Below are 26,280 nucleotides of genomic sequence, written 5' to 3' on the forward strand. Positions count from 1 at the left end.
GTGTGTGTGTGTGTGTGTGTGTGTTTGTGTATAAGGTGGGTGTCAATGGATAATCAAGGACATGCAGGACACATGAATCAATGTGTTCGTGGAAACACACACGGGATGGAGAGGAGGGCAGGCAAAGGAAAGGGCAAAGAAACACACAAACAAAGAAGGTGTTTCCCGTCATGGTCAGACGCCAAAGGTGCATGTGGTTGGTTTAAACCTACAGTGTGTGTGCGAGAGGAAACAACTCTCTTCTTTCACCACTCATTCATTATTCACTAGAGAGGGAGGGAGGTAGAGAGAGAGAGAGAAGGATCAAAAGACAGGACTGCAGTGGCAGGGTGTGGACAGTGGAAAGAATACATCAGGGACCAGGGACTCAGCACAAACACACACACACACACAGGTTCAGTTACTGTATATGGGATACGTGACGTGTAGTGTGTAGTCGGGGCAGAGTAAATTGGAAATCTACTGTGTGTGTGCTATGTTTGGCCCTGTTACTTGACAGGTGATTTGGCGTATCGGATGCGAATGCTCGGCTCTCCAATCGCACACAGTGTTGCAGTGACGACAGACTAAATCAGTATAAACACACACACAGTCACACACATTGTATACTGGATACAGAGCACCGTGAATCACCACCAGATACATATTTTTTCCAAAGTCCATTCAGACCTTTTCCTATAGTTAATACACACACAGGCCATGCATACACACACACAATGCAATGCAGACTGACACACATATAAAAATTGGGCAGACTTATACAAATATAAGGACATAATTCAGGTCTTTTCGCTCAGGACTGTCATGACATATAAACACACAAAGCTTCGTAAAAAAAAAAATAAAAAAAATTCAGAGCCACCCATCCAATCATTCGTAACAGCCTTCATTGATTGTTGTCGTTAAAAGTGAAGCGGAGTCCTGTGTTTTGATGTACAATCAGAACCTCCAGATGCTTTTAGAGCGAAAGTGAGACGTGACAGGAGAGACGGGAAGAAGGGAGGAGAGAAAGGCGCAAACACAATCAAAGAGATGGAGAGGAGGGGGAAACGAGAGAGGGACGCAGATCAGGAGATGAAAGAGAAAAAAAGATGAGCGGAGCGGGAGAATCAAAGAATGAAAGAGCAGATGGAAACGACTGTGCATGCGTCACTGCAGCGAGAGAGAGAGAGAGAGAGAGAGAGAGAGAGAGAGAGAGAGAGAGAGAGAGAGAGAGAGAGAGAGGATGAATGAGAAATTGTAAAATATAAAACAGTCTGGGCCAGCTTGGTCTGCTCATTGCTGACTGTACAGTTTTAAGTGCACGCACATGACCACACGTGTCCATGCAATATATAGAGAGAATCACTTTGCACAGCACTGGTCAATATACATTCAAACCTGTTCAAATATATCATGGCAGCATGGGTAATCAATAAAGAACCTGTTAGTGCGTAGAAGAGAAACTGCAATTACAAAAGCACTTTTACACATTCTGTCGGTACAAAAAAAAATTAATTAGACATCACAATTTATTATATAATTAGTATAATAAGTTCCCATACAGTAGGAAGAGAGATTTTTATGGCTTTTTTATTATAAAGCTGGTCTAGGTGTTATATAAATACTGTGAAAATATCATAATGCTCAGAGAAATGCACAGAGCCCATATTCAGAAGTTCTGTAAGGTTGCGATGTCACAACTTTACAGTCACTCCCAGCATGGGGACAGAAACACTGGCAGCTCTAATGGGGAGACACGGTCGGCAGTGACTCAGGCCTGTAAGAACTGACCAATCAGAGCAGAGTGGGCTTTTTTCAAGAAAAGCATTTTTAAAAAATACATTTGTGACAATGCTGGTGTGCCACAAATAAATAAATGTGGTGGAGAGGAAGTATGAAGTCACAGAAAATGGGAATACTCCGGTAAAGTACCTGAAAACTGCGCTTAAGAACAGTACTTGAGTAAATTGCATTTAGGTTAATTTCATCACTGGTTGTTTTAAATTTTGACACAGAGATTTTTATTTTTATTGCAAGCGAATGTCAGTCTGCTTGATTTTGAAAAATTAGCATTGGCTCCAAAATCGGTTTGGTTGACCTCTAGCCCCCCCCCCCCAAAAAGGGGGGGGGGGCTTTATTGGCTTTCTGGCTTTATTGACAGGACGGCTGAAGAGTGTGACAGGAAACAGGGTAAGAGAGGGGGAGTGACATGCAGCAGAGGGACCCGGGCCGGGAGTCGATCCTGGGTCCGCTGCACAGGGCCTCGGCACATGGGTCGCACGCGCTACCAACCGAGCTAAGCGGCACCCCGTCTAGTGTGTTTTTGAACACTAGTAGACACCTAAAATAAAGGTTAGAAGCTCAAAATAACAATATAAAGACCTTAAATGCTCCATGGTCTATATAACTACGGCAATTCCAGCGATAGCTTCACCTACTGGACAAAACATTCACTGCGTCCCCTCCCGCACTCATCATATGTCAGAAAAGACATGTGAATACAGCACACATGTCCTGCATGTTCACAATAACACACAGCAAGTATATACAGGAGCAAGCGATGCCCGCATATTTGTTTCTCTAGCACTTACATAAATCTTAAAATGCAAACACACACACATGCACTTGCACTGTGAGTGGTCTAACTCATTATCACCCTTACTGTGTCATCCAGAGTGGAGAAATGGTTCATTAGTTGACACTGTGTGAGTGAGAATGAGGGAGAGCCTGTAGAGAGTCCAAGCAAGTGCACACACAGACAGTATCCATACACAAACTCAACACACACTATTTTTTTTTTTTTCGATTTTATCTGCTCAGACCTCAAAATGTTTTTTACAAATACAAAAATAACAAAACAAAAAAAACAGGTGCACCAACACTGCAGGTATCAAATCAGACAAGCCAGCAAGCTGTCACATGGCGTGTATGGCATATTAAAACGACACACGCACACAAACAGACCGGCGCAAGAACAGGACTGCCTCAATTAAACACAGGCACAGAGGCTGATGCTGTTGTTCCTCCCTCTAATTACATCGACGTGTGTGAAATATAAAGCGGACGAAAGCGCTTGTGTATTGCATGCACAGAAACACACACGACATAAATATTCCTGGGCTGTCTGACACAAACACACGTAGACGCATTATGAAAATATGAGCCATCAACTGCCAAACACACCAACACACATGCTCGTGTTTCCTCCTCCTTGGCTCATTGACTCTGAATGGGCCACTTAATCATGCAGATGTGCTTGTTTTTCCCTGTTCCTACCACTGGCACCGTGCACAGCATCGTTCCTTATTTTTCATAACAGCCCAGTGTTTGTATTCTTTAATGCCTCCCTCATGTCCTAACAAGGCCTCACAATGGCCCGATAATGGACTTGCAATTAGCTCCTGTTGGTCCTCCAGTGAGTCTGCACAGACCTCATAATGACACTTGTTGCCAGAGCACCTGTCGGCACGGTTGACCCAGGGATTCATGTTTTTACATTAGCTTTGGTTGAAAAATTCATGATGGCTCAGTAAAGGAGATTCTGCAGGTGAGACACAGCTAAACAAACAACCAGTTAATTTATTTATTTGTGAAAGGGCAGAGAGCAATCCTGCTGGTCCAGCACTGTTTAATTACTGTATATTCCATAAGCATTTGGACAGTACGTCTGTCATGCTGAATTTTTGCAGTGTTTACAAATTCTGTCCATTAGATTCCCCTCGAGTTTGTTTAGGAGGATTTTCAGATACATATTTACACACCAGCAAGTAGCAAGTACTATCTTTGTCCTTTTTACTGTCTCTCTATTCTCATATTAATCTATTTTATTAACACTGGAGTGACCTATTTTTGTCCTACAATCGTGCATCTGGCCCTGACTGCGCACAGATTGTGAACACAAAATTGAACGGGAGGCACGCTGCAAATTCGCGCCGCGTTTTCATGAATGTAAACGGGCCCGCAGAGAGGCTGCGTCTCAGAGGAGCGCCGCCTTGTTAAACAGATGGGGATGACTGAATCGCTGGTGGCGCTGGTGTGGGGGTAATTCAATCACACACCACGCTGATTTAACGACTCACAGCACGCATACATACAAACACGCGTGCACATCTGCATGCACACTTGGACTCATGTGTTGCTACTTTTTTCTTTTTTTTTTCCATTCACACTGAGACCACAAACAAACACGCCAGCCAAAATCCATCTGCTCAGCATGAAGACAGAGAGAGAGAGAGAGAGAGAGAGAGAGAGAGAGAGAGAGAGAGGGAGATAGAGATAGAGATAGAGAGAGAGAGAGAGATGGCACATGGCTGCAAAATTCACAGTTGGCCTATCCATTAGTTTAAGTAGGGTGACTGAATAGAAGGCACTTAGTTAACCCAGGATGGGAAACTCCAGACACCTCACAATTTTTTAAGATCCTGATTCAGAGGGATGTGATGTGATAAGAAAATCACTGCTTTTCTTATTTCTGTATATGATTTATTTGTTGTCACTGCGTTCTTTTTACGGAATGGTGTATCTGCTATGAAAATAAACAGATGAATTTACTTCCTTTATCTTTGCTCAGGCTCAGCCATAGCCTTGCTTCAAAAGTAAACAAGGTGCACGTTAACATCCAATAAACTGGACCATCCAGTTGCTTAAGCCGGAAGAAAGGAATAGCCAGGTCTTATAAAATTGTGACAGGTGACAATGAGCTGATGAGTGACAATGAGTGATCTTTAAGAAATTGCGATGCATCTGAACATTAAGAGGATGGAGGAAGCTCCCCGTTAACAGCTGCCGACCCTGTGAATTCTGGGATTGCTCTCGGCAGCTGAACAAAGCCAGATTATCTAACACTGGCCCTAGATGACTGGTCGATACACTGGGGCAGATACGGGACCCTTGCAGCAAACATTCAAACCAAATGAAAAAACATTAAATATAAAAAGTATATGAGTGATTAGACACTATAGTCTAATAATTTCCATGAATATTGTTGCACTTAACTATCAGTTCTAATAAGCACATTTGTGCATTTATAGTTTTTAAATAAGTGTTAAATAGCTCCATATACAGTATTCCAACAATAATCACTGTTACAAGGTAATGGTCAGTAACCCTTGTCTCTTCTCCCTCTGCTCATAGAGGACAAAACTATATGAATTTTCTGGTGTCGCTGCCCACCTAAATCACGATTGAGAACTCCATAAAGAGGCGGTTCTGTTTGCTGGTGAAGGCATAGAGAGCAGGATCCTCCTGTTTGCTGCTATGTCGGGTGATTACCGCGGCTGTTCAGATAGCGATGCAGAGAGGAGGGAGGGGATTGCTAACTGCAAAATGGACAGGAAGTTAGCTAAAACGACAACAGCGCTTACATCAGCCTTAACTTGAAATAAAAAAAGGTCTCTATCACTTTCACATGTATGGGTTACACAGATCCACTATCTACTCTTTCTCTACCCGCCTTTTCCATATCACACATCGGTAACTAAAAAGACATTACTGTAAATGTATGAAATTGTATAATGTGTGAGCCTGTCTGTGTGTAAGCACCAACACTGCCAGCAAGTCAGCAGAGAACATGACACGCACTTGAAGTGAAGTGCTTAGATCAGCCCTGGGAGGACTTTCTGTGAGTGCAGATCATTTAATGTCTGACGGCAGAGCAGTTGTTAAACCAACATTAAAACCGCTTGACTAGCCCAGAAGGGAGCCCAGTTTGCAGTTTGGGAACAGACACAGCAGCACAATCATAAGACAAACACAGAATTTAACATCAATAATGCAATAAAGCAGTGTTCTTATACTGTATATTGCCATATCAGATGTCTTTCTACACCACATCAGAAACATTAATTCTGTCTGCAGTAAAAAAACAAACAAAAAACAAATGTCTAAATCATGAAAAGAGGTTTAAATGTGCATACATAAAGAAATCATATATACGTTGAATCATCAGTTGAATCATGGAGATTTTGAGTCTTGTTGTGGGAGGATGTACACACACTGTAAAACTGAGACAAATAGTCACAGAGGGAGTCAAACCCACACCACTAAACAAACAAATGGTTTGACATGAACCCAAAACCGAATGCAGAACGTCAGGTTTTCATCTATTTCCTGTGTTTCTCAGCATTGTGAACATCAAAAAGGAGCCAGGCGAAAGCTGAACAGTGCCGACGGAAAGACAGACAGAGAGAGAGCAAGAGCGCGCGAGAGAGAGAGAGCAGAGGACACAGTGCTGCATCAGGGACCCGACAACCAGAATGTTGTTTCAGCTTCTTTGGTGCTTCAAACAGAGAGAGCAGAAGAAATCTTATTTTTCCTCCTTCACTTCAATGCTACACTATTAAGGGCATTGTGAGGGAAAGAGTGGAGGAACAGAGAATTGAAGCATCATGCGCAAAAGGGGAGAATAAGGTAGTGCACGAGGAGGTACAGGAGATAGGTGGAGATTAAAAATTGAGAAATAAAAAGAGGTAAAGAGACAAATGAGGAGAGAGAAAAGATAGACTGGGACAGAGAAGAGAAAACAAACCCTGTAGATGTACAAGTGGGAGTTAGGGATGGGAGGCTGCGCATATTTTGGCTTTCAGCAGATAAAAACCTATGAGGCAGAGCAGAAAAGCCCCACTTCGCCTCTGCAGCAAGACTCTTGCAGTGCTTTTAACTCAGCAGCAGTTTATGGCCGTCCTGCTTTAATTCAGGCCCCCCTTTTGTTACTGCAGTCTGGCTTCACCTCTGCTGAACTTGCAACAGATGAAAGCTTAAACCCCTCTGCAACACTCTTCATTTGAATATGTGTGTGTACATGAATTGTGTGTGTGTGAGCAGGATGGTGAGTGGCACCATCCTCAACCCAAAAACTATAAGCGGCAGCTTTTTCCCTCCAAAGCAGCGGGATGTGACATGTAAGTGGGTCTTCAATTAAACACCGGCACATTCCGCTCCGCATTATGATGAGAATAATTATGAGTCAACTTCATTTTTATGCTTGAATAATAAAAAAAAGAGAAAGCACTAGAGGGAGTTGACTCTTCTTCTCCCCTCCTGGCTCCATAACAGTGAAATGATCTTCTCGTTCCAATCAATCAAGCAGCTGAGTTTTCTCTGCATGCTCTGCCACGGTCTAGACTGAACATTTTTAAGAAATATGTCTCGCACATCTTCGTCTGTGGATCACTTTCTTCATTATTTCAAAGGCTTTTCTTTAACCACTCTCTGCATGATTAGGATTATTGGTTGGATCCCTTACTGAAACCAAGACAAAGAATTTGAAATATAAATAGCAATGCTATCATTTTACATATTCTAGCTGCACTGAAGCGATGCTACCAAAATTTAGATTTGATGTATAGCTTAAAGGTTGAAATCTAATGTGACTATAGAGGTACAGCGCACCTCGATTTCTTCCCACTGTGCAAAAATGAAGCCAAAATATCCTGTCTTGTGCTGGTGATGTCATAGGAGTTACTGCAAAGTGGAAGTATGGTATTGAGTTACCGCCCATATTCAGCTTGTTTACTGTTTTTCCCAGTCAGCAGTTTAAGCTGTGTTGAAGGTAAAACAGTGACTGAAAAGATTAAATTTGGAGTTAATGTGAACAACTAGTGTAGTCCAGAGGGCATCAAGCAGTGATGTCATTCCACCTTTTACTACAACAAAACATACAACACCAAATCACTTTTTTACTCAAGTCATTAGTTCACTCACTTATTCAGCAACTCACACTGTGATAAGTGATTTGTTTGAGCATTTTTAGTCTTTGAGAACGTCTGACATTGCAGCAAATGTAACTGCATTTGGCCACCAAGACACCCCATGACAAATCATTCCATCATAGTTATTACAAACTAAACAATTACTGTGGAGCTAAATCAGCTAATTTTCCTGTTGAGCTTAATGTTATTTATTGCAATAAAAACTAATGACAATTGTAGCACAAGGCAGTAAAGAGCCTCAAAGACCACACTGGTAGACACATACCAATACAGCTACACTCAAACAACCAGATTAATGCGATGCTCAACCAAATCCCAGCACTGCTTTAAAAGAGAGGGGACACAGCTGTGTTAAACCACAGCGGCCCAGCAGTCACATTCATCATTCAGTAGCAGAACGATCAATTCAATGTGTAGCAGATCGCTAAGTGAGATTAGAAAAGTTCAATGTCTCCACTGCTGTATGTGTGAGTGTGTTAGAGCAGTACTCAGTGACAGAACCACTGGACCCTGACAGCTGGGCAGTGTCGAAATGAGCTATCGACCGTCTGTCCCATACTGACGAGAGGAGGCAGAGAGAAAGAGAGAACAAGAGAGAGGGCTGATAAGGAAGCTGACAAGTAGAAAACAGACAAAGCGTTTGTTTGTAGTTGTCTGTCTTTTGTATGTATTATTCACTAAGTTGTGACTGTATTTCTAGAATACTCTACTAATACGTCACTAAAATTTTAACATTTATAAAACGTTTTTTTTTTTTTGCAAACAAGTTCAAATTCAAATCAAATGTAAAATTATCCATTTTGGGATAGTTGCCATCAAAGAGTCTCAATAAAAAAGGACTGTGGGGGTTTTTTGTTTGTATGTTTTACGAGATTTTATTGTCGAAACTGTGAATGCTCATATCAATAAATATAAGAAAATATTTGTATCATACAAGTCAAAAATCAATTTTAGCTAAACCTCATTCATAGTGCACTAGAGTAGGGTGTTTTCATCATAGCGTAGACTGGTTATGCCTTTGTTTTACTTCAGGGATGAAATCCAACAGATGGACTTTATACAAAGTGCATGAGAGCATAGTCCAGGTGCAAAAAACCTGGTAACTTCCTCTAATGCAACTCTCAAAACCACACAGACACACCCTGACTCACAGTATTTCAACACTCAGGTTGAAACTAATGATTATTTGAAATATAGATTAATTGGCCGATGGTTCACAATTTGCAAAAACCCAAAGTCAACGCCAGTCCAAAACCCCAAAATGAATCATATCTTGTCATGAATGACAAATTAAAGAAGCAAATGCTTACATTTGCGGCTGTAGCTCAGAGGGTAGAGCTGGTGGACTGGTGATCAGAAGGTCAGAGAGAAAGAGAGAACAAGAGAGAGGGCTGATAAGGAAGCTGACAAGGTGATCAGGTGATCAGAGGGTCACCAGTTCGAATCCCGGCTCCCCTGGGTGGAACAGAGCTACATGTCAAAGTATCCTTGAGCAAGATACTGAACCCCAAAGTTGCTCCTGATGTGCAGATGCCATCAGTAAGGGTCCTGCGATGAGCTGGCAACTCATCCAGGGTGTACCCTGGCCTATGCCCATTGTGTGAACTGGATTTGGCCCCAGTAAGCCCCGCAGCCCCTCAGGGGGAAACGGCAACATCCTGCGACCCTCACGGATAAGCGGAAAGAAAACGAAACGAAACGAAAGGAATGCTTCAAAAAGTCCTTTCAAGTAATGTGGACTGGCCAAAATATCCTCACAATACAGAAATGTCCTCAATAGGACAGTATTAATTTGGGATTGGTCCTTGCAAATATAGCAAGCATCTCAGCAACACACGTGTCTGCACAGTTCTGTCCCCCCCCCCCCGGACATCTCAAAGAAATCCTAGTTTGTTGTTACATAACACTCCAAAATCTCCTCATCTATATTTGTGAGAAAGAACCTCTTGTGTGTGTGTGTGTGTGTGTGTGTGTGTGTGTAGTTTATGATTACTATGCAGTTTGCGTTTTCAAAGAGTCTCTTCGATAGGAAGGCTGCGAAGAGCGAAAGAAAGAAGCAAAGGAAAGATATATAAGTGGACAAAGAAGCAGGGATTATAAAGGAAGAGAGTGGAGAAAAGAGAAGAAAGCGTTGGTATCAAGATTTTAGAAGGTTATACAGAGGACCCGCTGTTTCATTCAGAGTGCAGAAAACCCAGACAGCTTGTTTCTATTTTGTTATGATCTTACACACCAGCAGGCAGAAAATGCATGTGTGGTTAACACAAGGCGGTGCTGAATCAAACAGATTGCGAGTCTTGTTTACTTGTTCTTTCATTCGACTCTCTGCCTGTGGAAAAAAATGTTGAACAGGCTCATTACATGCCATTAACTTGCCTAATTTCTACTGATAAATACACTCACATGTCCTCCTGTTTCCATTTTAGTAATTCAACATGGCCGGCTGAGTAATGTCAGAAGGCACAGCTTTATGACCGGAGGCCAGCAGCACAGCAAAAACCACCCACAGGTTCAGCCTACAGTTCAGCACCATGGAGAGTTCCAGTAGCTGAAAACTCCAGCTCGAGCCACTTAACAACCATAATGACTAGTTTCAAGAGAAGAGAAATAAAGACAAAGAAGTGAAGACAAAGAGGGAGGCAGGCAGGTCATACTTACTGGGTGCTTGGCTGAGATTCTCCCTGTCACCACACTTGTCTGGTACCACGTAGAGGAAATGTAGTTCTGATGTGTTTTTGAGAAAGACAGATACAAAAAGAGAGGCAGACATGAATAAATCAGAGGGAAACTGGCAAATCCAACATGTTATGACATCAATATTTAGTTTACATCAACTTACATCTCATAATATACATGTTTCAGTGAGTTGGCTATATGATCGGTTTTGTTTCCATATAGCTAATTCCTTCCAAATTCAGCTTGAAAACAACAGCTGCGATCTTCATCGCTCTGAATCTGCTTTTGGACCGAAATGCAACAACAGTGCCATGCGACAGTTTGAACCAGCTGTCTTGTGGGCTGTAGTGCCAGTTAAGTTGGTGGAATAGGCTGAACATGCAACAGTGCAATTGAGCACAGAGCTGTTAAACTGTGCAACTCCAACATCTGGTTAAAGGCGAGCTTATCAACCTGACAAATGAGGAAAGCACAGCCGTCAGAGGCTGATGATGAATTGTCTTTAATGAAAAGGTTTCTTGAGATGAGTTGAGTTGCAAATGTCCAATTACGCTTTTTAATGACACAACCTCATGCGCTGTCTGGCCAACACAATACCTGGCAATAACACACTCAAATGTATACATTACGTATCAGTTTGTCGCATGTTGCTACACGTAAAGCTGCAAAATAAGAGAGATAATATGATGTTTAGCACTGCAACTACTGCTATTTTCGCAGGCAACTGATTAGTTATTTGGTCTATAAAATATCAGAAAATAGTGAAAAATTTTAATCGGTGTTTCCTAAAGCCAAAAATGACATCCTCAAATGTCTCGCTACCCTAAGTGCTGTCACAGAGGAGTAAATAGGAGGGAAGATTTAACAAAATATACAGTACTATACGTAAATACCACTGCATGTTTCATGTTAGGGTTATCAGTAAAAAAAAAAATCATATTTGTTTCTGTCAACAGCACCGTCCTCTAGCTGGGATTGTTGCCCACTCTGCCCAACAGACCACCAAATGAATCACCAGCATCAGAAGCCAAACAGCTCTAGAGACAGCCAGACAGACCCATTTGCAGACTTGAGTAAGCACAGATTGACAAACACAAACTGCTGCTCCAATACAGAGGCGAACAAAGGAAGTGTGGAGGGGCACAGAAGTGCACCTTTTCTCTGCCAGTTCACTACAGCAGTGACGGTAAGCAGGATCAAGACATAAAAGAGACAAACTCAGATGAGATGTTTTACTGTTATGTTACTAGAGCAAAAGCATCCAGGCCTGTGAGTGCTCAGCTGTAAGGTTAGAGCAGCCACACCTTTGGTGGCTGAACAAGTCTGAACAGCGTACAGAATTACTGTTGTTCTCAACTACACTACTGAAAACAGTGGTATAATGATAGAGACATGCACACCAGCAGCATGAAGAGGCACTCGATGGGTTTCTGCGCTAATGTCGAACCAAACTGTGAATTCAGAAAACACTGTAGGATCATTTTGAGTCGTTGTACCCTGCAGCCTCTCATCATCAAAGATTGTGTCTGTTAGATATCCTCTTAGGTGAATGTGTGAATACATTTACATTTGAACCAGCTGTGTGCTCACCTTGTTCGCCATGTGTGAGAGGATCCCATCAACAAAAGTCGATTTGATTTTGTGAACCTGGGGGTTACAACACAGAGTTAACCAATGGTATAACTTTGGCATGCTCTACTTCTGCAAACTGTATCTACTAACTTAATTTACACCCTCACAAGGCAGAACTACACACTGTTCCTTCTAAACAGATTGTCTATAAAATACACAACACAATACACAACCCTCTGCGGACTTTAATGACACGTGAATTACAAGCACTACTGACCTGTCTGTACTCTAGTATGATCTTTGGCAGAGGGTGCAGGTCCTGAAGCTGCAACAACTGCAAAAATAAAAACAGGGCAGAGGAGAGAAAGGAGGAGAAAAATTGTTTATTAAAAAGCTCGGTGGCAAAATTAAGCAAAAATCCAACAAAAATCTTTGACTGGAGTATCTGTTTGTAGCAAATATACTGATCTGTATGTCTGTACTGTACTTGGGAAATGTTTATCAAATACTAAAATGCAATAATGTGCCAGGCAATGGATTGAGTGTGCGTTTGTGTGTTTGTGTATGACTCTGGATTCATCATTACAAACACTGAAACTTCTGAGCTGTTTTTTCTTAGACTGAAAGAGATTAGAGGATGAAAATGACGTATCTGTGTGTGTCTGTGTGTGTCTGCGTGTTTGTGTCTGTGCATGCTGACTGCAGCTTCTGATGTTGACTGCTGTTGTTTGTTGATGGTCTTCGGGAGTTTCTTGTTCTCGCAGCGCTCCTGGAGGCACAGCTTCTCAAACAGAACCTTCAAAACATTATAAAGCCACAACATCCGTAAGTCTATAGCAGTGTGTCCATACATACATATTCACACACAATCATAATACAGAAAGAGGGAAGCATCATACATATTGCAAACATCAGAGATTTCACACATTTTCTTTTATAGAAACTTTTTTGCTTATTAACATAACCAGGGATTCTGCTGGTGCCTGTCCACATGTAATGTCCTGCGGGTAGGAGACATTCCAGTCAAATATTGTCTGTGTTTTTTTAACTTTAAAACAATTCACAGAGACCACTGTTGCTGTGAATCACAAACGCAAAGCACTGGTATCTTGTGAATTAGACTAAACAAGCCTTTCTTAATTCAGAATCCGTCTATCTTTTGGCAATTCACAACATCACTCTGGGATTAAGAAAGATGAATCCAAATGCTCCAGTATACATTGGACTTTGCTCCGGAAGGTTTTTCCTGAATGAATTTTGGGATTTTTCAACACATTTGTCAAAACAGAAGAGGTATAAAACACACATTGCTGCACATGCAAAAATGCGTAAGCAAACAGATTTACCTGCATATATACAACACACGGATTTACACATAAATGTACACACTGTTCGTAGCTGAGTGTTGCTGGTGACCAGGAATATTTGTCCAGCTGCTCGATGGGCCTCCTGCTCCAACTGCTTCATCTTAGTCTGACAAAGACAAAGAGAGGAGAGGGAAATGTTATAAAATTGCAAATGCTTTTCAAGGTTTGTTTTAGCCAACTTACCAGTATTTACTCACTATTTCAGACAGCAAATATCCTTCACTTACTTGTAGATTTGTGGTATAAAAACAACATGATAATTGTTGACTAGACAAAAGAAATTGTTTCTTTACAAAATACGGATGGAAGATTACTATATTGCCAGTGTTTGACTTTTTACATTTTTGTCAAAAGGATTCAGTAAAGAGGTACTGTGACAGTTAGCCAGTCAATCACTCAGTTGATGTAAAGCCACTAAAAATGTTTGAAGACAGCAGTGCATTAATGCACCGTATGACAGAACACCTAATCTGTGCATCTTGGTGACTGAAAACCATTGAGGATATATAAATTATCAGTCACAATACCCAGACCTGGTTACACAAAATGTAGGGAAGACAGGAGGTTATTCGAGGAGTGAACAGTTAATATGTGTAATACTTGTCTCATTTCTCCTTCCGTTCAATAGCCGACAGCAAAGCTCTGTTAATCTGCCTTGTGCACGGATCAGTCACATAGTGAGAGTGTTAGGATCACAGGAAGGAATGACAAACAGCATTGGCTAAAACTTTCACACACTCACAAACACACTCATATGTATGAGCAACAACCTACAAACACACATATATGTTCACTCGCATATCGTAAATTTTTGATACTCATCAGACACAATTTAATGACAGAGAGAGCGAAAATGGTAGAGAAGGGAAAGTGTGGTGAAAAGAAAAGGAGAGTAAAAAAGGAGGCTGCAATGGGAAATAAAAAGGAAAGAGACCAGAACAAGGAGGCACTTGGGATGGAAAAAAGGGGGGAATAAAAAGAGACTGATAGGAGACAGTGAAACAGAGAGGCACTGGACAAAAACGCATGAGGATGAAAGAGGAAGGCCGAGAGGCTGAGTCCCAGTGAGACAGAGACAAAGAGGAGTAAATGAGGGGAAGATAATAAGTATTCCTGCTCGTACAATATACAGCCTAAACATTAACAGGCTTGACAAGCACACACACCAGCAGCTCATTAGAAGTCTGACTGAAGTAGCAAAAACATCTTAACAACTTGACAGGAAGAGAAGAGAAACATACAGCAGGGTGGAAAAACAAAAGGGAGAGGGAGGTGGGGTGATGAAATGAGAGACAGGAAGCAATGGAGAGGAAGAGGGTAACAGAGATGGAAATGTGGGAAAGGAATGAGAGTTAAAGAGTTCAAAGAGAGTCGAAATGTGACGCAAATACTTAAGTGGGTACGTGGAGAATTGATGAAAGGGAGAGGAACAGGTAAGAACCGGGCAGCTGCAGGGAATGCTGTTTGGACCTTGATGGAAAACGACATTGGGAACAAACACACATCAGTCAGCTGAGTGAGACTGTTCAGACAGACAGAGCTTGACAGCATGATGGGTAGAGGCATGAGGGAGAAGTGACAATGGCAGGAAGCGCAAGAGAGAGAGGAGACATAAAAGGAGGAAGAAGAGAGGGGGAAGAGGGGGAGCTGCCAGGCACAGAAAATTCCAAAATATGTACTTTTCTCTATCTTTCTCTTAGCCCAGAGCGGGCTCCAGACTGCCTCATCAATAATGGATGCTAGCCCCTTAGTACTGAGTTTCACACACGAACACACACACACACACACACAGAGCAGTTATAGCAAGAATCTATCACTGTCCGGAAATATTTTGGATTAATCATAACATCAAAACTATGGACTTTTCAGTTTGACATGAAGAGGGTGTCCACAGGGAGATGTCTAATTGGATCTGAAGAGTGACGTGGGGGGAACACAAAAAGAGCGTTTGTCCTCCTGAATTTTAATAACGCTGGCTGAAAAGACAAAAGAGCATGTGAGCATGTTTGTAAGATGCAGGCTGACAGACAGGAGGGATCCTCTGTTTAGTGTTCAGACAGGTGAAGCTGACAGCTTAAATAAAACCAAATCCGACACGACAGAGTGGGGACATGCGTGGCTGCACTCATGTACTACAAAAACACAAGCACACACAAATGTAACTCTGCAGCAGTCTGCAAAAACTTCAGTGCCTCACTGTGTGTGTGTGTGTGTGTGTGTGTGTGTGCGCGAGTGTGTTGGCAGAGGCAGACAGTGATGCTCCTTCCTGCAGCATAGCCTCTTGAAGGAAAAAGACAGACTCTCTATCCTATTTATAGTAACACGGCAAGACACCAAAAGACTCCCTCTCCACAACAACACCCCTACTGGCGCCCGAAGGAGTCGTAACTAAGAGTGCGTGTTCACCTCGTTGAATTAATAAGGAACATGTGTGTATTCCTCGGCACGTGTGCGTCCAACACATCGGCGCGTTTGTCTCTGAGTGTCTGTGATAGCTCTTAAGTGTCGTCTCCAGGATTGGTTTTTATCTGCATGTAAACAGGACAGGTCCCCAGAGGATGTCCACCCACCACATCGTTAATCCTACCCCGGAGAAGAGAAAGAGAAATTTATATTTTCCTTTCTGTCTCAGGCTCTGTTTTTTCCCTCTCTGTTGCTCATATCCTCCCACTGTTTTGCTCCCATTTGTTTTAATACAGAAGCTGTCGACTGCGCTGCGTCCTCGGCAGCCAGTTGAAAACGCAATCAGATTAGAGCGATGCTGTGCAAATCTGAGCTCACCCTGAACATCACACCTGGCCAAGACTAAGTTTCTAAGGGAGACACATGGAAGCTGTTATAGCTGTTGCAGAAATGTGATGGATGGTCAAAACCTTTTCTCTGTTTCTCAATAGTCTGTTGGGATTATTGTCATCATCAATGCCTTATATGTAAAATCTGAATCATGTTAAGATCGCCATCGATATAAGGTACCTTAGTCAGTAACTGTTGCCACTGTTAGTTTAAATCCAACTACCCATGCTGCTGTCGCTTTCAGCAGGCAGCAGCAGACACTGAATTTAATCACTGCAGTAACGGCAGAGACGCTAGATGGTGTAACACCGAATTCGGTCATCGGATTAGTCTATAAGAATCTGAGCAGGAGATATGAAGACAACTCAAAAATGACAGTCCTCGAATCTCCATAAACTTCCTTTCGGTGCATTTCTATGATTGAAAAATGAACTTATTTTATTTTAATTAAAATCAGACAAATTATTGGAAAATGTGAAAAGACATTTCAGGGTATTGTTTTTGAAAATCTTGATATGTGCATTCTTGGTGTAGAATATTCTGGTTTTCTAAACATCAATTTGTGCACACAGCTTCGTAAAAAAAAAAAGGAGTACAATCACTGAAAACATGAATTGACAAGTTTGTTTGGGACATGTTCAGCCTGTATGATGCTTGCCTGTCCATCTTCAAAAACGTACTGCGCAACATTTATATTTGTCTACTGCTCCTACTTCATTGTTGTGCTCTGGTGGGAAATTAACATCAGCCGTGAGGCAAACGATGATAACTCCTGGCTGTGAGAGATAAGTTCGCTGACTCTGCTAGCAGCCAAATGAAAACTCTGTCCTGTAGTCAAACTGTCCTGCTCTATTTGTCATCAACACTAATATGGAAACAAGCCATAACATTCAATGTCGTTACAATGATCCGTCTTACCCCCAACAGGTCTGAAGTTCTCCTAAGAGCTTCTTTGTCCACATGGATGCGATGGCTCTCCATGGCTGAAACAACACAGAGGACCTAATAACCCCAGAGAACCTGATATAGGACATCATTATACTGCAAATAGTATATTTCAAATGTGTTTGAACTTTGTTTGAATATTCTAGGATATTTTTTCATGAAGAATGCACTGCATCAGAGAATAAAACTTATGTGCCCAGTGTCCACTGGGGAGAAAAGGTATAGTGGTCTTCACCTGCCAGAACAGAGATCATGTTCAGCTCCATGTCCGAGTACAGCTCCCACAGCCCCTGGCACTACACACATAAATATTCAGGTCATGTGATGTGTAGTGTGTCCATACTGTGCATACAGGTATATATGTGCGTGTTTGTGCGCACATCGACTAACCTGCAGTTTAAAACACAGCATCACGTTAAGCCGGTAGAGTGAACAGAGACCTGAGATGACCTGAGTAACCTGAGAGAGTTAGACAAACAGAGAGGAAAGGAATAGATGGGGTGTGAAATACTCAGCTTGATTTATAGAAGAAGATGTGGATTCACTTCTTCATGCATTCTGGAAAGAATAGTCAGTCCAGGTATCAAGGAATGGGCACTTAGATGGAGAATGAGGAATTTTCCTGACTTGGATCCAAAAATTCTTAATTAACCTTCTTGGTACCCAGGGCAGGTGTTGTGTGGGATCTTTTGCAGTGTTTATTGAAAAGGTCCTGGTAGCAGGAGGAGGGATTTGCAGGATCCAGCAGCCACCCTGACACTTGTGGGTCCTGGACACGACAGCCTGCCACTGGAGAGAGAAGACAGCTCTTTATGATAATGAGCACTCTTCTGTTTGCTGTACTGTATACTGATGAGACGAGCAACACATTTTTTGGGATTACAGCACATCTTGTCATTACAGAAATCCATTGTAATCAACGTAGTTCAACCTGCGGCTTGTTGTTTGTGAGGGATGAAACTAACAACTTTCTTTAGAGTTGTGGGGTTCCGTTGTAGAAGATTGTTGCATTTCCACTGTATGTTGTTTGTCTTACATTCAAAGCTAACTTTGATTTTCTCAGTCCTTTAAAAAAAATTAAATGATCTTGTTTTTAATTAATATAACTGAACCAAACTGGCAAAACTCTACATGAATATGTGCTTTTATTTATGTGTGCCCTGCCTTGTTTCCAGCTGAGATCTTGTCCGTAAAACTGCAAAGCTGTGCGAAGCAAATCCTTAGCTTTATAGCAAACCACCAGTTGAGACCTTGATAGCACTTGTAGCAGCATATCTCTGTGGGACACACACACACGCGCATACACGCACACGCACACACACACGCACACACATTAGTACTTGTGTTTTTAAATCAATTACGTATAAAACACTCACACACCTAGAACCTGTTGTTAATGGATGCTAAAGCACAAATGGATAAACGCACACTTCAAATTAACACTCATCAACATATTACCCCCCTCATTTCTCTCTTTTGCATTCACACACACACACACACACACACAGACCTAGTAAAGAGTTCCCGGCTCTGCTGTGTGCGTTGCTGGGCCCATGCAGGTGTGTGCTCCAGTTTTAAGTAGACCAGACTGTCGTTCTGCCCGAGCGGGTCTTCTGGTGTTCTGCCGTCAAGATCGTTCCTCATGAGCATGAGGAGGCCACACACTGCTGGAGTGAGCTTCTATATCAAGGATCAGAGAGGGAAATTAACATGGCTAATAGCTAACAACACAGTGTTTGAACTTGTTTTTTCAAGCGTGTGGAAGCTCAACATTAGTGTGTGCTCACCTGTTCTGAGTCCAGCTGAGTCGTTCCGTCCCGGTACACCAAGGTCAGCACCAGTGCTTTGGCGTGCCCAGCTTTCTCGAGCATTAGCATCTTCTCTTCTGGGTTCAGCTTCCCACAGTCCGTTACTCTGGGGTCAGATGTCAGGGCTGCGGTTAGACATCCCGCTTTGGATTGGTTCTGGAGCTCACCACCACCATTAGCCCCCTCATGGGATATCTTTGGTCCATTTGTTCCATGCTCTGGCCCCAGTTTGACCCGCTTGTGCTGAAGCGGTTTGCAGGTCACAGAAGATGGCGTCCATTTGGAGGCATGTGTAGATTCACAGCACTTTTCCTCCACCTTTCCCTGACAAATCTGTAGAGGTTTCTTTGTGGCACATGTCCCTTTGTTCACCTCTACAACTATTCCTGTTTCGTGTGATGGGCTGACTTTAGCCTGTGGTTCTCGGAGTTCAAAGATGGGTGTTTCTGACCAAGTTCTCTTCACTGTATTAAATCCCTTTTCCCCTGCCTGTTTTTGGGAGCAATAAGGTGTCTCCCATTTTGGAGGATGCCTGATCAGGGAGATTTTAGGAGAAGGCCGATCATCATTGTGCTCAAGTATTTCATGCTTCCTCTTTAAGGGGAAGGAAGGGAACTGCGGAGGGGGATTTAGCAAATTAGGTACATCTAGGTTTTTCATTTTTTTGCTTGCTTTAATAGCAGTTGAGGCCAATTCCTGCACCGAGGAGGAGACTTGTCCAGCAGCATAAGTGCTTGTTGGGGCCAGTGCCACGCTTGAGCTGCTCCCTCTGATGCTTCCATTAGCAGTCTACAGAGCAGAAAGGTGGATAGTGTGCCGTCACACAGGGACAAAAGAAACAGAGAGAACAGGGGAGGCAAGAATAGATTTAGAAGGAGGAAAACAGACTCTCGCTGTCTGTGTTACTTTTGTTGCACAGAGAATCAATACATATCAGCAAATCAGTTTAGAAAAGTCGGCTGAATGACCTTAAATTTTCTAGCTGTGCATGATTAGCTTCAACACAGAGAAGAATGCACGCCTTATTGAATTACCCTCGTTCATGTTCTGCATCTCGTTGCATAATTTGAATTTGTGAAGGGAGGATGAAAGCCAACAAAGTAAACAGATGAGCAGGTGGGTGAGCAATAAGTAAAAAGGGAAGCCAGACAGAGGAGGAAGAAAAAAGGAGGGACGTGTAGAAAGGATTGTTGCACACATTCAGCCCTCAGCGCTGTGTCCCAGACAAAAACACAGACAGCGAAGACACTGTTTGTCTGACAGACTGTCTCATGTAGTGTCACTCAGTTGCACTCCTTCATACTTATTAATATTTCATGGATAAAAAAGCTAGCATGGACTGGATGACAATGAATATTTGACTCTATCCATTTAGATTTCAATGGGTGCAGTGGCACTGAACTCATCTGACGGGTTACATGTGTCAGACATACAGTATGTATGAAGTATATGACCTGGGCTATATGTGCGTAATGTAATAGATTAAATGGCATACAGTTCTTCAGTAGGGTACGGTTAAGCCCTTTGAGAGATGCAAGTGACAGAGCTCAAAATAAATAATGAACATGGCTTGATTTGAAAGAAAAGCAGGTATGTAAAATATGAGAGAAATGTTATGATCCCAGTGGAGGAGTGCGAGGAGTGGGAAATAGGTGTGGTGGTGAAAAAAAGGGTGAGAAGCAAGATGGACAGAAATTTGAGTCTGATCTCCAAAAAGTACATCCTCACCTTACTGTAACCTTTCCAGCATCTTAAAAACATCTCCATTATTCATTCCCCTAAGTCCCATCTCTATTTATGCAAAAGCTCTGAGTGTGTGTGCATGTGCACTTTACTCTTTGAAATCTAGGTAAGGTATGTTCGGTGTTCTGAGGATTTTCAGACCACGTGTGAATGTATGCATGCACATGGCTGTCAGCAGAAGTAGTGGTAGGAAGGAATTCCTGTGACTCAGCTCCCTGAGGAGAGTCTTCCTCATTTCCCTGTAAACACGCCCCGTTTTCCTGCTGACAAAGTCATGAACCCCACCCCGCCAACATCCACCCCCACCCCCAGGGTCCTGTGCTACAGGATATGGATAGATAGCTGAGGCAGGCCGTGGCCCGTAGCCCAGTACTGGATGCAGGAAAGTGTAGGAGAATGAATGATGGAGTGGTGAGTTTCCTGCTGATTTTAGCAATACAGTGAAGTCCTGCGCTTCTTTCTCTCTCTTATTCTCTCACAGCATCCTTTCCACTTCCCATCCTCACTTTGCAGTTCTTCATCTATTCTGTTCCTTCTCCTTTTCTGCGTTATGTATCGTGGACTACTTTGTCAGGACTTTTTTTATTTCACAACTCATTGGGGAGCTATCACTTGTCAGCATGCTGCAATAACGCCATCAGCGTCCCTGTTCCACACAAGCCAGACTGATTTCTGTGTGCATCGGGGAAATAGAAGCCTAATTCTTTTGAAAGCAGCTATTTAAATTTCAGGACTTTTGCTGTGTTTTGCTGCTATGCACACTGATGCCTTTGCCCACAGGGGATGGTAGAGTGGGAGACAGACAATAAGAGGGAATGAATAAAAATACATGAGCATGTCTGTATTAAAAAAAAGAGTAAACAACTCTCAACAAAATAGATTTACTTTGTCCACAAATAAAGTTACTAAGAAAAATTAATTTTGTGAGTTAAAGGACAAAATTATGGAACTTCTAAAATATTCTCTGGTATAGCTGCCATTTAATACAGTATTTGGAATCTTACAGACTCACACGTACGCTGTCATAGTGCTGCTGGATACAGGGAGTTCTGAACCCTGACCTCTTTGTCCTGCACTCCTGGGACAATCTTGGCAAGGAACCACTTTCTCTAGCTGAGTCCTCTAGAGGGGAGGAGGTAAGAGGGTTTCTATCAGATCATCACTTTCACACACATCCTCAATCAATGATCTCACTCTGTTACGTAAGCTTGTGTTTGAGTAAGCATGCACAAACGTGTGTGAGATGTCACCAGCGTGTGGCAGGACAAGGTCAGCTCTAGAAATCTGCCCCAAGATTCACACTGGCATTCTGTTACAACACAACTTGCGACTTGTTTGAGCGTGTGTTTTAAGTGGACGTGTATGTGAGTTGACTCAGCATTGTCTCAGCAGCTGAGACTCAAGCTCCCTTTCCTGCGGCTGTAATGTGAGCAGGCACACAACATCCATCGTCAGTGCTGAGTTGCCTCAGCACTGCTCTGTCATCGCCCCGCCAGCGATGAAAGAAAGATGGCTGAAAGACACCACCTGCAATACTTTAGCACCCTCTAGTTGAATTTCAGTTTAATGCTTTCTGTCAGAATTGTACACATTTGACTTTAAGTTCAAGCTTTATAGACTTATGTGCTGCAGGAGCATGTTTTCTGGTTCCAGACTCCATCATCAAGTACTCTGACTTTGACAATGAGTAGAATTCTTTGAGTTTCCATTTAATTAGAAAGCTTTAATACTGCTTCAGTTGTTTAAAGAGATCCATTGTCTTAGTGAATTCTGAGTGGGGTTAGCTGACTTGATAAAGAAATGATAATGCTGTATATTTGGAGGGAATTTACTCCTGCACTTTGTTAAAGCACATATATAAAAAGGTATTCTAACACTCTCTAGTGGTAAATGCTGCAAACTACAACTACATACCACGCTGGCAGTGCAATAACGTTTTTAGATATGTTTTGTATTCTTTTATAAAAGCTAAAAAATGCTTTCACTCATAAGCTGAAGCTATATCTGTTGCTTTGAGTTCAGGCAAATACGACGAACTCTGACATGTACAGGTTAGAAATTGTCACATTGACTGATTTTTTTCAGTACCCTTTCCACCACTGCTGAGACTAAGAAACTGGCTTTTGAATATTTTGGAACAATCTATAGACAAGAGCAAAATTACATGGGCTGGTCCTTCATGTACAATTCAGGACGGCACAGTGTGAATGTTTGTGGCTTGTTATAATATATATGTATGATCTGGTGTTGCTTTCCTGTTGTATGTGTTTTTATTGAGGGCACTATTATTCTTTGAAAAGAGAACTTGCTCTGTAAAGCCCTTACCTGTTTAAGTAAAGAGAATATGACACATTATTCTTAAAATGAGGTCTATCATGCACTTACCTGTAGATGTACACTCATCAGTGTTCCCAGGTGGCCTCTCTGACTCATCTCTGTCCATCCCACTCTCTCCTGACACAGTTTCTCTTCCATGTAACTCGCTGGCTTCTCTGTCATCTGCCTCACACTGTGTCTCTCTGAGTTGGAGGTCAGAACAAAAGTGTGGTCCTGTCTCAATCTTATCTTCGACGCTTGCGCCAGCGTCCGCCTCTGCTTCCACTTCCACTCCGACCTCCAGCACACCTACTCTGTCTTCTGCGGTGCTCTCCAGGTTATCAGAGGTGTTGTCACCTTGGACTAATTTGGTCTCAGGCTGCATCAATGAGCTTTCTGTGTGGTGCTTCATGTCCTGAGTGTCTTTAGCTTGGCAGTGGCTCACCTTGTCGTCCCTTGAGATCTTTTTGGGACTGACAGTATGAAACCCCACTGATATCTCTGTGCTCTCACTGCCAGGAGGATGTTCATCTTCAGGTGTATGAAGTCTGTACTCAAAGTAATTCTCTTCTTTCTCCACAAGCTTTTCTCCTTTAGTATCGCAGTCAAAGATTTTGTCCATGTCACTTGTAGATAACAAGTTTGAAATCTGCTCCAACCCAGTGTTCTTCTTGGTTTCCAAGAGCTGAACTCTTCCCATTTCATTGGCCAATCCTTTCTCCTTTAGCAGGGTTGCATCCCACATAACTTGATTCAGTACATCCTGAATTTCATGGTCTGTGTTCACAAGCTGTCCTGCACTGGCCCCAGTCATATTCTCCAAATCCATTTTCACCTCAACTATATTTTTCACCAGCTTGTTTGAAAGTGCATCACAGCAGGTCTCATGACTTGTTACAGAGCAACTGCAAAGTCTATGCAACTCTCCAGTTCTACTTTTTTCAGACTCCAGTTGCTGATATAGTTTGCCTCTACCTTCTCCTGCATGAGCAGCCTGCTCAGTGGGGTCAGAGAGAGGAAGTTTCCACTTTGCTTGCCTGTCTGAACCCTCGGAGTCTTCGGGTTCATTTCTACGGATGTTCCAAATGTCTGCAACTTTCTTTTCTTCCCGTTCGCCTGATGTGCTGCTATCTGTCTCCTTACTTATTTTAAGGCAGAATGAAACTGGGTGACGAGCAAAAGAAGGCTCCTCTTCATCAGTACTAGGGTGCACTGCTGTGGGGAGCAATACCTCATCAAGAACCCTATCGTCTGGAGAGAGCGTGTGGCTGAAAGACGGCCTGATTTCTTCAGTGGAGCTATGAGAGTGAAAAGGCAGACTGTGTTAATTTAATAACACGCACATGCTAATCTTGACATTGTTTCCTTTGTGTTAAAGTCATAAAAGCAACCAAATGTTCTCCTAACCTCTGAGAATTTCTGAATACATGAAATGCTCTCCGACATGTTATACATAAATTAACACACTTAACCATGATACCCATAAAATACTCTCCCTGCTACTTACTCCATCCATGATGAAGATTGATGTTCAATAAGTCTCTCTGGTGTTTGGGGGTAAGGGGTGAATCTGTCTCTATGGGAGACTGATGCTGCTTTCTCAGTCAGCTCATGCTGAGTGAGAGGCAGAGACTGACTAGACTGGTAAGCAGGGGGTTCAGAGTACTTTCTGTGGGAATAAATCTGTGAGAACTGATAATAGGCTTCATTCTGAGGCGCCTGACTTTGGAACGAGGGATCCCAGCAGGAGGAGGCTGGGGATGACAGGCAGCAGTCTGCTGTCTGCGAGGACTGATAGCAGGCTGAGGTCTGAAAGCTCAAGTCACGGTCGGAGGTTGAAAAGGAGGACACTTGGGGCCTGGACCATGAGCTGAACCAGAAATTAGCAAAGATATTTCTTTAATTTCTTGTTTTACATTTACATTGAGGTTTAATATATTCTATAGATTATGTAAGAAAGAAATGATGCCTCATATTCAAATATCTTACTTTTAAACATCAACTATCAACTATTACAGAACAGTCAAACCCAAACAATTCCATCTACTGCAAACCATCTGTGAGGCTAAGTAATGTCAATTTGACTAAAGCAGAATATTAACTAAATGGAAATATTAAACATAAGAGCATGTTTTCGTATCTATTTCATCTGTCTTACCGGTGCATATCTCTGCTCTCCTCCTGACTCGTGCTCCAGCTGCTCTGAGCCAAAAGCTCCCTCTGGCTGCCATGACACCTCTCCACTACTACATACACAAGCAAGGAGAAAACCATAAACTCCCCAGGAACAACCAAGAAACCAAAGGCATAATTGAGCAGCACGAATACAGAAAACTAGTCTGACCTGTCAATTCTACATCACGTCTATTTGTTCAACAAATAAAAATGAATAAATAAATAAAGCTCAGACAGTTAATATTAACAATAATACAAACTCAGACAGTTATTTGATATATTTCCACATAAACAAGCTGTCTGCGGGGAGAGTAAGGTCCACAAAACATCGCTTCAAGCTGGAAAGTTAGAGAGAAACAGTATGACACTTTTGAACTTTGAGTACAGTTATGAAACTCAATCAGTGAAGCTTCCTGTCTTCTCTTAAAATTTCACCTTCAAAAATACATAGTGCACAATACAATACAATCACTATGAGCCCGCATAGTGGTACATTCTCTGATAGTAGTGATTTTATGTAGCATAAATCAGACTTGATTGTTGAGGTAAATGCAGGTTCTGTCAAGCACTAATGTATTACATCACTGGCATGTTTTGTTTAATTACTTGACTTGACAACACCTACAAAAGGCTAAAAATAGCATACAGTATCCTACAGCAACGCTCTACATTTGATTCCAATACTTAATAATCATCCCAAATTTTACATAGAAACAATACTGATTTAGTGGTTTCAACAATGCCAATGAAAAGAATACATGCTTTGCTCTTGCCAGTTCATTAGAATTGAAGAACATGAGGAAATTTACAAGAAATCTGATTCTTTTAGGTTATTATATACTACAACATGCTTAAGTAAGAAGTATAACGCTTTTGCTCTAACTGACTTTGCCTGTGATTGTAGGAGTAGCTGGGGTTGCGTCTGCCTGTCTGCAGACTCTGGGCCCGCAGAACAGCAAGAATCTTCTTGGCTGCCGGGGACAGATGTCCTGAGTACAACCTGCTGCTATACTGCTCCATCTCCTCCCTGCCTGCTACGCTTTGTCTCTACCTGAGGATCTCTTCCAACTCTCAATGGCCTAAACAGGACAAAGGGGAGAGTTGGGTCAGTTACACAGATCTGGTGTTTTAGTGGCATCTCAGGAACACTCAGATAATGCACAGAAACCTGTTGAACAGGCTGCTAATCCTCCA

The 26,280-nt window shown here is 42.2% G+C and overlaps 1 protein-coding gene across 12 annotated transcripts in view; it reads right to left on the reverse strand.

The window, feature by feature from the left end:
• LOC119026649 (HAUS augmin-like complex subunit 3) overlaps positions 1 to 26,280 on the reverse strand; it is a 77,270-nt gene that overhangs the window by 45,411 nt on the left and 5,579 nt on the right. For 9 of the 12 annotated variants that reach the window (XM_037111086.1, XM_037111090.1, XM_037111089.1 and 6 more), the window contains exons 2-18: positions 25,974 to 26,165; positions 25,070 to 25,157; positions 24,419 to 24,781; positions 22,981 to 24,209; positions 21,608 to 21,717; positions 18,832 to 19,641; positions 18,555 to 18,724; positions 18,209 to 18,321; positions 17,697 to 17,833; positions 17,435 to 17,503; positions 17,280 to 17,340; positions 17,018 to 17,082; positions 13,329 to 13,412; positions 12,640 to 12,735; positions 12,217 to 12,273; positions 11,958 to 12,014; positions 10,350 to 10,415 (exon numbers count right to left, since the gene is read on the reverse strand). In XM_037111086.1, coding sequence (XP_036966981.1) covers positions 10,350 to 10,415; positions 11,958 to 12,014; positions 12,217 to 12,273; positions 12,640 to 12,735; positions 13,329 to 13,412; positions 17,018 to 17,082; positions 17,280 to 17,340; positions 17,435 to 17,503; positions 17,697 to 17,833; positions 18,209 to 18,321; positions 18,555 to 18,724; positions 18,832 to 19,641; positions 21,608 to 21,717; positions 22,981 to 24,209; positions 24,419 to 24,781; positions 25,070 to 25,157; positions 25,974 to 26,106 — 3,708 coding nt within the window. In that variant the 5' untranslated portion in view covers positions 26,107 to 26,165. Of the gene's footprint in view, positions 1 to 10,349; positions 10,416 to 11,957; positions 12,015 to 12,216; positions 12,274 to 12,639; positions 12,736 to 13,328; positions 13,413 to 17,017; positions 17,083 to 17,279; positions 17,341 to 17,434; positions 17,603 to 17,696; positions 17,834 to 18,208; positions 18,322 to 18,554; positions 18,725 to 18,831; positions 19,642 to 21,607; positions 21,718 to 22,980; positions 24,210 to 24,418; positions 24,782 to 25,069; positions 25,158 to 25,973; positions 26,166 to 26,280 lie in introns of those variants that run through there. The other 3 variants (XM_037111091.1, XM_037111096.1, XM_037111098.1) reach the window with 3 other exon arrangements.

This window comes from Acanthopagrus latus, chromosome 10, assembly GCF_904848185.1.
Source record: "Acanthopagrus latus isolate v.2019 chromosome 10, fAcaLat1.1, whole genome shotgun sequence".
NCBI lineage: Eukaryota > Metazoa > Chordata > Actinopteri > Spariformes > Sparidae > Acanthopagrus > Acanthopagrus latus.